Genomic DNA, 12,618 nt, shown 5'->3' with positions numbered 1-12,618 from the left:
TGGAGGGATACGAGGTGATGGGCCTGGTAGAGGAATAGGATGGGCTGGGGCCTGTGGGGGGATAGGAGGCAATGGGGCCGGTAGAGGAATAGGAGGGGCTGGGGCCAGTGGAGGGATAGGAGGTAATGGACTGGTGGAGGGATATGAGGCAATGGGGCTGGTGGAGGGAAATGAGGGGCTGGTGGAGGGATACGAGGCAATGGGGCCGGTGGAGGGATACGAGGCGATGGGGCCGGTGGAGGGATACAGGGTGATGGGGCCGGTGGAGGGATACGGGGTGATGGTTGGCTGGAGGGACAGTGGGTGTCTGGAGAGAGGTGGAGGATACGGGGTGTCAGGACAGTGGACGGGAATGGGGTGTTGAGCGCTGGGTGGCAGGACAGCGGGTGCTGGGGGCGGTTGCAGTACACAGGGTGTCGGGGCAGGTGGAAGGACGCAGGTATCAGGGGAAGGCTATGGGGCTGTGTCAGGGAGGGTGGAGGGAAACGGTGTTGGGGGATGGGTAGCATGACACAGGGTGTTGGGGCAGGTGGAAGGACACAGGCTACGGGGGATAGACGGACGGGCAGCTAAATCAGCAGCTGAGGGCCAGATGTACCCACAGGCAATGGAAGACGGACAGCTGGAGGGACAGACGGCTGGGGCCTGCCTTCCCCGGACACCAGGGTCTCTTCTGAGCGGCACGGTGCCCCTTGCTGCCAGCCCGGGCTCTGCGCCAGCCGCCCCCTCTTGGTTGGCTGGGCTGAGCGGTGGCACCTCCTGCCTGTTATTCTTTCCCTTGACTCACCGCCCGTCCCGTCCCGTCCCAGCTCATCCTCCCCCGGCAGCGCCACACTGACCGGCCTGTTCTGGGACAGCTGCTGGGTGGCCGGGTGGGGCCTATACTAGGCGTGCAGGTGGGTCCCAGCCCTGGGGCAGTGCCAGCAGGATGGTGACAGGCTCTGGGATACCCTGGGGGTGCCCAGTGCGAGTGGATAAACAGCCTCCGCGCCCCACCCCAGAGGAAGCCTCATCTCAGTGCCGGGTACAGGAGCCCGGTAATAACACCCCCAAAGCCCTCCCATGGGGGTGAGGCGGCCACCTCGGGGCTGGGGGTGGGGCTGGGGCTGGCCGTGCATTTCAAAGGCCCCCACAGAAGGCTGGGAGCGGAGGCCAGGCTGGGCCTGCCTGGTGGTTGGCCCTGCAGACCCACAGACACTGGGGGGCTGGGCTGGGGGACGAATTGATCTTGGCTCAGTTCCTGGGCACCCGGTACTGCTGCCACCCGCCAGCTCCTTGGTGATAGAGACCAAATGTAGCAGGGTCTGGATCCAGGCACCTGGATGGGACAGGCCCCTGCCCGGGCCAGTGGGAGTGGATGCCCCCGAGAGGACAGGCCCCCGCCCCATTTCCTGCCCCCAGACCGCCACTCCCTGCCCTAGGACCCGTGGGAGCTGGCGCCTATGCCTGGGGCACCTGCCCCATTCCTCACCCCATGGGCCTGGGGATCCTCTGCCCTGGAGAGCTGGCTGACTGGGGACGCCCTCAGGGCTGAGGGGTGCAGAGAGGAGGGGCAGGGTGGGGTGCAGCAGTGCCACGTCCCAGCCGGCCTGTGGGACCAGCGCAGCCCCTGGCCACAGGAGTCAGGGCCCAGCCAGGCTCCCTGATCCTCCCGCCTCCCGGTGCTGACCAGGACAAGGCCCCCAGCTTCCCACAGGCCAAGGGCCCCAATCTGGAGGCCATTCCACATCACTGGCATGGGACTGGGGCTGCAACTGAGCCCCCCCAGCCTTGAGGGGGATCCTGGCTGGTGCCCAGCGCCCACAGCCTATGCTTACAGACTTCTGGGCACAGGATTGGTCCTGTTCCCACTGCATGGACCCTGGGGCCCCATGCCAGTCCCACCAGCAGGGGATCAGGTCCCTGGATGGCTCTGGATCATGGGGGAGGCCCCCCCTTAACCCCACGCCACGCTGGCACACACACAGCCCCTGCCTGGCAACCGGCTCCGTGCTGGGCGGACACCTGGCCTGCTGCCAAGCCAGCTTTGTAAACACCTCCTTGGTGCCGGCCGCCCAGCCGTGTTTATCTGAGCACCCGCGCCAGCTCTGCCAATGCCGCCCGCCCGCCCTGGGGGAGGGGGTGCCCTGGGGCTGGCATGGGGGGCTGGCAGCCAGCCCATGGCAGGGACAGCCATGGGCCCAGCCCCACGGCCTGTCCCTGGCAGCAACTGGCACCAGTGGCTTTGGCCGAGTGGGTGCCCATGTGAGCCTGGGAAAGTCATGGTCTGGCCTGGGGCCAGAGCCCCTCTGTATGTGGGGTAAGCAGCCTGTCCCGGTCAGCCGGGGGCGTGGTTAGGGGCAGGGCCTGTCCACACTTGGTCTGGGCAGTGCCTGGTGCGACAGGGCTCTGATCTCGACTGGGGTCTGGGCGGTGCCTGGTCCAACGGGGCCCTGATCTCGGCCGGGGTCTAGTTGGTGCCTGGCCCGACAGGGCCCTGATCTCAGCTGGGGTCTGGGCAGAGCCCGGCCCGATGGGGCCCTGATCTCAGCCAGGGTCTGGGCAGTGCCCGGCCCCACAGGGCCCTGATCTTGGCAGGGGTCTGGGCGGTGCCCGGCCCGACGGGGCCCTGATGTCGGTCACTGTGAGTCTAGGCGGCGTCTGGCCCGATGGGGCCCTGATCTCAGCCAGGGCCTCTCAGTGTTCCCGTTAACACCCGACACACGGGTGAACATGGGCGCCCTGGCTCATTATGTGTCTTAACAGGGGACAGCGAAGGGGTCTCAGCTGTGGACCCTTTCACTCACTTTCGGCTGTGCCTGACACTGGCTCTTTCCTGGGGTATCTGGCCCCTCTGCTGGGGCAGTGGCAGAAGCAGCAGCAGCTGTCACCCAGTGGAGAAACTGAGGCACAGAGTGACCTGCCCAGGCAACATATGGCCTGCGTGGAGCTGGGGGTGGAACTCGGGTGTCAGAGGCCAGCCCCTCCCCCGGCGGACACCCCCCAGCGAAGCCGTCGGGGCCACGCCAGTAGCACGCTACAGCCAAGGCCCTTCTGCAGGCTGGATCCAGCTGCCCGGCCTGCGCTCCCAACCCTGAGCCATGCTGCAGGCATTTCCTGCCAGGGGAGGCCGGGGGAGGCAGGCGCGAAGGCAGCAGTTCAAAGCCGGCTCCAACCACAAGGCAGCTTTCCCAGGGCCCAGGGAGGCCAGGCGCCTGCCCAGCTGTGCCTGAGCCAGGTCTGGGCCTACCAGCGGGTCCCACGCCGGGGCCCCCCGAGCACAACCCTGCCCCCAGCTCTTGGGCTAACTGCAAAGCCGAATTCAGGGCCTGGGAGGCCTTCCAAGGCTCCAAAGAGAACCCAGGTGTCCCGGCCCCATCACCTGTAGCCCCTGGTCCCCAAGCCCCTCCCAGAGCTGGGCAGAAAACCCAGAAGTCCGGGTGTCCCCCCCAAGCACTCTGTCTCTCCCCAAAGCACCCGGCAGGGTGTGGGTGGCGGAGCCGGACCTGCCCAGGGGCCCCACTGCAGGGCCACATGTTCAGCCCCTGGCTGCCAGTGGCCAGCCCAGCTGCTCGCAGCTGCCGCCTGCCCCCCCAGAGCTGGTCCAGGAGCCCCATCCAGGCCCACACATGCCAGGGCCAGCTGCTGGCCAGGGCGCCTCATTCAAATACACCCTGGGCACCTTGGAATCGTGCCAGGCTGGCTCCGGGCAGGAGCAGGGCCAGAAGCCTGGACTCCTGGGTTCGCTCCCCAGTGCTGAGAAGGGAGTGAGGTCTAGTGTTGGGGGGTGGGGCGGGTGCCCACTGCCGGCAGTGCGTCTGTCTAGGGGTGCACGTCCCCGCCACCCGCAGCACACAGCACACAACTGATTCCACCCAGGGGTGGGAAAACAGAGGACCCGTGGGCCAGGAGAGCACCGGGGGAGGGGAGCCCGGACTCCTGGGTTCTCTCCTCAGGCTGAGCAGGGGATGGGATGTCACTTTAACCCTGCGCTGGCGGATGGAGAGCAGGGCGGGGGCTGTGCAGCGCCCCGGGATACAGACGGGCGGGTGGGACTGGAGGGGGCAGTGCAGCGCCCCGGGGTACAGACGGGCGGGTGGGACTGGAGGGGGCAGTGCAGCGCCCCGGGGTGCAGACGGGCGGGGGGGGCAGGGCGGGGGCAGTGCAGCGCCCCGGGGTGCAGACAGACGCGGGGCTGTGGGAATTGCAGGGCACAGGCCAGACCAGCCGCTGTGTGTCTGCGGAGCCGCAGCTCCTGTGCCGGGCCAGGCCGAGCCGGGCGTTCCCAGACGGAGCCGCGGGGGTGTCCCACTTCCATGACGTCACGGCTCCCCAGCTGTCCCCTCAGCACCACACAGCTGTGAACTGCAGCCCCGGCCCAGGTTCTCCAACTCCCGCCTCCCGCCGGGGGAGAACCCAGGAGTCCTGCCGCCTGCTCCCATCCCCCCCCGCCGGGAGAGAACCCAGGAGTCCTGCCCCCCTCCTCGTACCCCTCCCCCGCCGGGACAGGCCCCGCCCCCCGGGCAGCTGTTCTCAGGGAGGGGGGCAGAGCTGCCTGTGGGGAGGGGCGGGACGGACCCCCCAGCGCCTGGGAACTGCCGGGTGCATCAGCCGCCCAGACACTGACCAAGTGGGAAAGAATGTGCGGGGGGGGCCGAATCATTCACCCCCGCGGTCACCCCGCCCGCCCTCCTGCTCCCCCGCCGCGGTCACCCCGCCCCCCCAGTGCCCCCCCCGGTCCCCTGTCCTGATCATCCCACTCCTCCTCTGCCCCCCCGCCCCCGTGGTCACCCCCCCGGTCCCGATCAAACCGCTCCCTGCTTTGCTCTGGGCCTGAGATGGAAGTGGATCTGGGGGGCAGATTTGGGGGTGACAGAGGTCCCGGCCAAACGGGGCGCTGATCTCGGCCGGGGTCTGGCTGGCATGGAGGTCGTGCTCTCGCTCAGTGCTACACGAAAGGCGAAGCCATTGAGCGGGAGGATCACCAGCTCTGGGCCATCACTGCAATGCAACGCCCCTGTTGTTGTGCTCTAGCAAGCTGCCTGCTCCGCCCCAGAGCAGGTCGCATCTCAGGCCTTCCTGTGGGGAACGCTATGACCATTACTGCAGCAACCTGTCCCCTTCTTTTCAAGGGCACCATATGAGGAGCAGGATTTGTGTTTGGCCTGATTCAGAGTGTGGGGCACCTGGTGAGTGCCCATCGCCACTCCTGGTGGCTGGCCCTGTGGGGCTGATCACTGCCTGAGGCCAGCTGGGATCAGGGCCCGTGGGGCCGGGTGCTGGCTGGGGCCAGTCGTTGCCCTGATGGACTGAGGGACTGAGCAAACCTCTCCCTTCAGCTGTCCGTCGGGGTGAGGAATCTGCTGGGTGCGAGCCCAGCGGCTGCTGAGATCGGGCCCATTTGTGGGTGGGGGTCTGAGGGCTCAGAGCCCTGGGAGTGGGCGGGGGCCAGGGTGGCATCAGCCAGCCCTGCAGAGCCCACCTCACGTCCCAGCCTCAGCTCTCTGCAATGTGAAACCAGCGGCTGCCACCTCTGCCATGTGGCCACCTCTGGGGTGGGGCAGCCCCGTCTCAGCAAAGCAGCTGGGGAAGGTCAAAAAGGCGCGTCCCAGGCAGCTATGTGCATGGCCACAGGCCCTGGGGCTTCCCCAGGGCTGGAGCTGCAGAATTGTGCCAAGCACCGGCCACAGCAGCCTCGGGAGACAGCCGCAGCTGCTGGTGGAGCCAGTGGGCAGAGCAAGGGGGGGCTGAGCCCAAGGGCAGTGCTGGGGGGTGGGGGCAGGGGTGCTCTCCCCTAGCAGGGGGGGGCTGGGCTGTGCAGGGCAGCAGAGGAAGGGGGACCCCCGGCCCAGGCGTGGTGGCTGCAGGCAACAGGAGCTGGGCAGGCGGAGGCGGAACGCAGTGTTTAGAAAACTTCCATAAATAGCCCAGGTGGCAGAGCTGGAATTTCCATGGAAAGCCCCTGGGGCTGGGGGCTGAGTCACCCTGGGCCCGGATCCTGCTGCCAAGTCCCCGTCCCTGCAGCCGGGCCCAGGGAGACTGGTATCAGCTGGGCAAATGCTGCAGCTTGCGCTGGTGCCCCGCACTCCCGCCCCTTGGCCCCCTGGTAGCACTGCCCCCACACTCTGAAGTGCCCTCGCTCCCGCCCCGCAGCTCCCTGGGACCCCAGCCGTGGGCACCCCCAGGTCTGCGAGGCCCTGGTGTGTTTCACTCCTGGGGCAGCTGCAAGGACAGTGCTGTGGTGACAATGCCCGGACCATCCTGTGACAGGGATGCAAACAGACCAGGCATCTGCCTGCCGCTGAGCTGAGCTGTCCTCACCCTCTGCTCCTCCTGCAAGAGCCCCGCTGTGGCCAGAGGCCCCCACCCCAGTGGCTCCCACTAGGGCCCTGCTGAGGGAGAGCAAAGGGCTTTCCCACCTCTGGTAAAGCAGGAGAGAACCCAGGCAGCCTGGCTCCCAGAGGCTTGTGGTGAGAGGCTGCAGCAGTGGCAGGTGGGTGCCTGGAGACCAGAGGCCGCATGCGGGGGCAACACAGGGAGGGCAGGAGGGAGCTGCTGATGGGCTGTACCCCATGGTGGCAGGAACCGGCCCCTCTGCTGAGCCCAAATGGGCAGAGCGAGCTGGGGGGAGGCCAGTGGGACACCCCCCCCAGCTGCTGTCCAGGCTGAGGCCTGAGCTGGCAGCTGCTGAGCCTGGAGCTCCCTGCAGGCCAGGGGCCATGGCTGAGCCCCCAGAGACAGCAGGATTGGGGCTGTCCCCTCCTGGCCTTGCTTGGGTGAGGGATCCTGACAAGCGCTGAGCTCCCAGCAACCAGGCACCGCACAAACATGGGCCTCGGCTGGACCAACACAGGCCCCATGGGCTGGTCACCGGCTCCCTGCATGACTGGATTCCCGCCTTTCCCAGGCGGCTTGGGGCCTTGTCCGGGAGCTGAGTGCCAGCAGCCTGCCTGCCTAGCGGTGGTGCACAGGCTGCTGTGCCCAGAACGTTTCTTCTGCCCCGGACGGAAATAATTAGAGGGAACCTGTCCCCTGCATGGGGCGCTGGCTCCCACCTTGCCCCAGCGCAGGGACTGGGCCTCCCAAGTGTTCGGCAGATGCTCGGCCCAAACTGACCCCACAGCTGCAGCTGGGCCCCGGGCCCCTGCCCCCTTCCTTTGCCTGCTGCCCTCGCCAACACCAGCCTGCTCTGGGCAAGTGGTGCTGAGCTCCAGGGGACATTTCCACATGGCTGTTCTGCACCATGCCCAGACTCTGGGGGTGAGGGGACAGCATCAGGCCCCTGGGAACCTCTTTGCAGGTGCCCCTCCAGCTGGGGGGCAGAGCAGGGCACACCTGGCGCATGCTGCACTATGAATGGGAGCAGCCCTGAGGCCCAGGCAGGGGCCATGCTGGGCCTGCCCCAGGGGAACTGGCTTCCCTGGCGGAAGAGGAACCTGGAACAGGTATTTTCTGGTGGTGACGGGCATGGGCTGCACCCTGCCCCGTGGGGAATTTCCCAGGGGGAAGCTGAGAAAGGAACCGAAAGCAGTAAGGGAAAGGGAGTCACCGGCCAGGGTCAGGCCCTGCTCTCCCCCCATGGGCACACTCCAGGGGAAGGGCTCCAGGCTGCCCTGGAGAACAGCAGGGGCTGGGAACAACTGGGGCAACCAGCCAGTGACAAGCAGCTCAGAAGGGCAATAAGACACCGAGCTTCCCACTGGGGGACCCTAAAGCACCCAGAGGACATGGACTCACTCCTGGGGCAGGTAAACTGAGGCACAGAGAGGCAAAGTAACTGACACCCTAGTTCTAGAGAGGGCACCCCAGGCCAGCCAGGATCTAACCCAGTCACTGTTCTAACCCCTAGACTCTGCTCCCCTCCCTGAGCCAGGGATAGACCCCAGGAGTCCCAGCTCCCAGCCAGGCTTCCCTCTACTTTTCTCCATCCACGGGTGGAATAAGTTGTGTTACACGCACCGAGGTCTGTGTGACTGCGCACCACCACCAGAGGCATACGCCACCAGCTGGGGGCTCCGCCAATCTGCTGGGCAGCATCACAAGTTGAGAGCCACATGCTCTAACCACCAGCCCCCGCTCCTCTCCTGGGGCCAGAGAGAACCCCGGAGTCCTGGCTGCCAGCGCCGGGGGAATCAACACTTCTCCAGCCTCCTACCTGCTCAGCGCCGGTGGCAGCTCTGTCCTGTGTGCCCATGGGTGCCTTGGCCTGTGCTGCCCCCTGCTGGCACCCACCTGTGTGAGGAACCAGCACAAGCCTCCGGGGTTTGTGATGGGGGCTCACAAACGGGGGAGGGGGAAGGGGCTAACTACCAGTCTGCACTCCCCTTGCAGAGCCAGTGAGAGAACCCAGGAGTCCGGGCTCCCAACCCCCCCCCCCCGCTCTAACCACCAGCCCCCACTGCCCTCCCAGAGCCAGAGAGAGAACCCAGGAGTCCGGGCTCCCAACCCCCCCCCCCCGCTCTAACCACCAGCCCCCACTGCCCTCTCAGAGCCAGTGAGAGAACCCAGGAGTCCGGGCTCCCAACCCCCCCCCGCTCTAACCACCAGTCCCCACTGCCCTCCCAGAGCCAGAGAGAGGACCCAGGAGTCCGGGCTCCCAACCCCCCCCCCCCCCGCTCTAACCACCAGCCCCCACTGCCCTCTCAGAGCCAGAGAGAGAACCCAGGAGTCCGGGCTCCCAACCCCCCCCGCTCTAACCACCAGCCCCCACTGCCCTCTCAGAGCCAGTGAGAGAACCCAGGAGTCCGGGCTCCCAACCCCCCCTGCTCTAACCACCAGCCCCCAATGCCCTCCCAGAGCCAGAGAGAGGACCCAGGAGTCCGGGCTCCCAACCCCCCCGCTCTAACCACCAGCCCCCACTGCCCTCTCAGAGCCAGAGAGAGAACCCAGACATCCGGGCTTCCAGCCCAAGCCACCAGCACCAGTCCCTCAAAGGAACAAACTGCAGCTGTTACAACAAGATTATGGAAGAACTTTCATTGTGGTAGCGCCACCCCCACCACAGCCCCCTCCCACAGGTCCTGGGGTTGGCCCGCTCCAGCAGGGGAACCTTTGGAGCAGCTGCTTCCAGGAGCACCACGGCTCCCAGCCACGGCTCAGCAGGGCACCAGGATGGTTCCTACCCTCGGGGGCGCAGAGCAGAGAGCAGCGTCTGGGGGCGACTCTCCAGCTGTGCGCCGGCTCCTTCCTGGGGCACAGAGCTGGGAACCTGGGGTCCTGACCCCACCCCCAGGGTGCCAGGACACCCTACTCGGCGTCCATCTCCTCGGGCTCCTCGCCATCGAAGTAGCGCTCCTCCTCGTCCCGGGACACAATCTCCAGGTTGTCGAACTCCGGGTTCTCATCCACCTCGCTGGGGGAGAGCAAGTGCAGTGTGGTGAGCTCAGAGCATGGAACCCCCTGCTCTAACCCCTACACGCCACTGCCCTCCCAGAGCCAGGGGAGAACCAGGAGTCCTGGCTCCCACTCCCTGCTCTAACCACCAGCCCCCACTGCCCCCCCAGAGCCAGCAGAGAACCCAGAAGTCCTGGCTCCCAGTTTTAATCACTACACCCCACTCCCCTCCCTGAGCAGGGGGGCAGATCTCCCCTTCCCCACAGGGCTGGTGGCCACCGAGTGGTGCCAGGCCCCCATCCTCTGACCTGTAATCGAAGTCTCTGTCTTTGCCCTCCAGGAAGCGCTGGTGCATGCGGCTGGTGAACTCCTCCCGCAGGAAGGCCTTCTCCTCTGGGCTGGGGACCCACGTGTCCGAGACTGAGCCGGACTCCTCACCTAACACAGGGAGAGGAAAGGGCTTAGTCAGCAAGGAGGGGCCAGGTACTAGCCACAAAGCCAGTAAGAGGATGTCAGCCCCTGCCCCCCAAGCTGGGAGAGGCCCCAGGAGGCCTGGCTCCCGCCCCCCCGCTCTAACCACTAGACCCCACTCCCCTCCCAGAACCAGACAAAACACTGACCTTCGTCGGCATCCTCCTCCTCCTCCTCCTCCTCGCAGGCGTGCTCCTGCTCCTGCTGGTGGTGTAGCCGCAGCTGGAGCACCTGCTCCTGGTAGGAGTCCAGGAGGACGCCGGAGAGGGAGAGGGGGCTGGTCCGGGCCCGGCTGCCCAGGGCCAGCAGCTCGTCCTCGCTCAGGTACTGCCCGATGTACTGCTCGTACAGCAGGGGCTCCCGGGCCCGCATCTGCTCGTCGCTGAAATACTCGCCCCCTGCCAGGGAGAGAGCATGGAGGGGCCAGAGCTGCTGGCCTGGGCACCAGGCATTGCGGATGGGAGGCTGCTGGGGCTCACCAGGGCAAACCCAGCTCCCAGGCCTCTCCTGGAGCAGCGGAGAGCGCCCAGGACTCCCGGCTCCCCGCCCCCTGCCTCCCTCCTCCGCCCGCAGAGCCCCCCCACGGGCAGGGCTGCTGCCGCGGGGATTCCCCCCCCCTTAGCCTCTGCCACAGCAGCGCTGCAGGGGGCACCTGCCATCAGCTGGGCTGGCTTAGCCCGGCCCCGCCCCGCTAGCAGCGCCCAGAGCGCAGCCTGGAGGGCGGCGGGGTGCGAGCGGTCCCGGCGGGCGGCCCCGTCCTTACCTCGGATGAGCTGCTGCAGGGCGGCGTAGCGCTTGTTGCGCACCCGCGTGCGGCCGGCCTTGCGGCGGGCGGCCCGGCGCACCTCGTCGCAGTAGAAGCGCACCTCGTAGCGGGCGGCCAGGTGGGCGAAGCAGCCCAGGTGCTCGACGCGCAGGGCCCGGCGGAAGCGCTCCAGGAAGACCAGGGGCTTGTCCCGGTAGAGCGCCCGCAGGATGCGCAGCTTCTCCTCCGCCGTCAGGTCCGGCTCGTCCTTCTGCTGGCTGCGCACCGGCAGCGGGCTGCGGGCCACGGCCCCCAGCATGGCCAGCAGCGCCGGCTCGCCCGCCGCGGGGGCGTCCCGCTCCTCACCAGCCGCAGCCGCGGCCTGAGCCGGGCCCGGCCGCTCCCGCGGCTCGAGACCCGCCTCGCCCCACAGCGGCGCAGGATCGGGCCCCGGCGGCTCCCCGGCTCCTCCTGCGGGCGAGACCTGGAATTCACGCGGGGCCCCCCCGGGGGACCCATTTGGGTGCGACGCCCCCGCCCCTCCCCCCGGTCCCGGCCGCTCACCCGAGGGGGGCGGGGGCGCCCGGCTCCCCGCTTCCGCCTCCATCCCGCGCACCGCACCCGGCCGGAAGTTCCGGCCCCGCAGCTCCTGCGGCCCCCGGGGAACGCGACCCCGCCGCGTCGGTTCCGCTCCGGCTGGCGTGGGGAGGGGGGGGGTTACCGGGGCGGGGGCCCTGGGCCCAATCCCGGCCGCCGCCGCACCCGGAGCTGCCGCGGCAGTTCTCGGCCGCGGACCGGGACGCGCGGCCCGAGCGGACCCCCGGGCCCGCCCCGCCCCTGCGGCCGCCGCACCCGGGGACAGCGCTGGGCCCGCCGGGTCGCGCCCCTGGCCCCGTGCGGCAGGTGCAGGGCTGCGCCGAGCCGGGCCGGCTGCCCGCGGCGGTTGCGCTGTGGGACGTGTCCTTCCACAGGCTCCCGCGGGGCCCAGTACGGGCCAAGCTCGCGGCGACCTCTGCCGCAGCAGCCGCCCCGGGCGCTAAGTGCCAAACGCCTCCCGTCCCGCAGAGCGCCGGGCGGGGGAATCGGCCCGCACCTCCCAGCCGCTCCGGCGCTGGCTGCGGTCCCTCCCATGGGCGGATGCCGTCCGGAATGACTCGAGCGCTTCAGGTCAAGCCCTGCCCCTAAGGACCTGGCCCCGAGGGCTCGGCCCCCTCGTGCTTTAGGAGCAGCTTTTCCAGCGGATCTAGAGAAATGGTTGTTCCTTTGCATTTGGCACGGGCCAGGGCACAGCTGGAGTATTGCAGCCAGTTCTAGGCCCTCCCGCACAGGAGGAGGTGGATGCGTTGGAGATGATTCAACAAAGGGCAACCAAACTGCTGAGGGGGCTGGCGCACAGGCGCTATCAGGAACAGCTGAGCAATGTGGGCTTGTTTAGTTTGCAGAAGAGTGAGGGGTGATTTGTCAGCAGACTCCAACTTCCTGAAGGGCAGGGGATTGAAAGAGGATGGAAGGAGGCTGAATCTCTATCCCTTGAGGTTTTCAAGTCCCACTTGACAAAGTCCTGGGTGGGATGATTTAGTTGTGGTTGGCCCTGCTTTGGAGACAGGGCTGGACTCAATGACCGCCTGAGGTCTCCTCGAGCCCTCGGAGTCTAGGGCTGTGAATCCTCTCCTCATAATCTGTCTGAACTGTAAACATTTAAATCAGTGGAAACAAAACAGCTGTTGCCATTATTAAAACAGTTCTGCCAACCCTATACTTGCATTAGGGTACCTTCCTGCAGGTTGCCCAGGCTGTGATCACTGCCTTGCCCTGCTCAAAAAGCAACAACAAAATGTTTAAGTATATCAGAAGCAGAAAGCCTGGTAAGCAACCACTGGGCCCCCAGCGGATCAAGAAACAAAAGGAATACTCAAGAACAATTAAGCCATTGCGGAGAAACTCAATGAATTCTTTGCTTCAGTCTGCATGTATGAGGATGTTAGGGAGATTCCCAAACCAGAGCCATCCTTTGTAGATGATGAATCTGAGGAACTGTCCAAGACTGAGGTGTCAGAAGTGGTTTTGGAACAAATTGATAAACTTAACAG

At 66.9% G+C, this 12,618-nt stretch overlaps 1 protein-coding gene across 2 annotated transcripts; it reads right to left on the bottom strand.

The window, feature by feature from the left end:
- Positions 1–8,940: 8,940 nt before the first annotated feature.
- Positions 8,941–11,531, bottom strand: CCDC97 (coiled-coil domain containing 97). 2 transcript variants are annotated; one of them, XM_075016356.1, is made up of 5 exons: positions 11,093–11,531; positions 10,547–10,999; positions 9,933–10,181; positions 9,621–9,750; positions 8,941–9,331 (listed from the first exon to the last, which is right to left on the bottom strand). In XM_075016356.1, exons 1-5 carry the CDS (start codon positions 11,133–11,135, stop codon positions 9,226–9,228), a joined length of 981 nt encoding a protein of 326 aa, XP_074872457.1. In that variant the 5' UTR covers positions 11,136–11,531; the 3' UTR covers positions 8,941–9,225. The 2 variants fall into 2 exon arrangements, with proteins under 2 accessions (XP_074872457.1, XP_074872456.1); XM_075016355.1 differs by having other exon boundaries at positions 10,547–11,154.
- Positions 11,532–12,618: the final 1,087 nt, after the last annotated feature.

This window comes from Carettochelys insculpta, chromosome 22 (assembly GCF_033958435.1).
Source record: "Carettochelys insculpta isolate YL-2023 chromosome 22, ASM3395843v1, whole genome shotgun sequence".
In the NCBI taxonomy this organism is placed as follows: domain Eukaryota; kingdom Metazoa; phylum Chordata; order Testudines; family Carettochelyidae; genus Carettochelys; species Carettochelys insculpta.
Note: the sequence above shows the minus strand (reverse complement) of the source record. Positions and strands in the feature narration are given on the sequence as shown.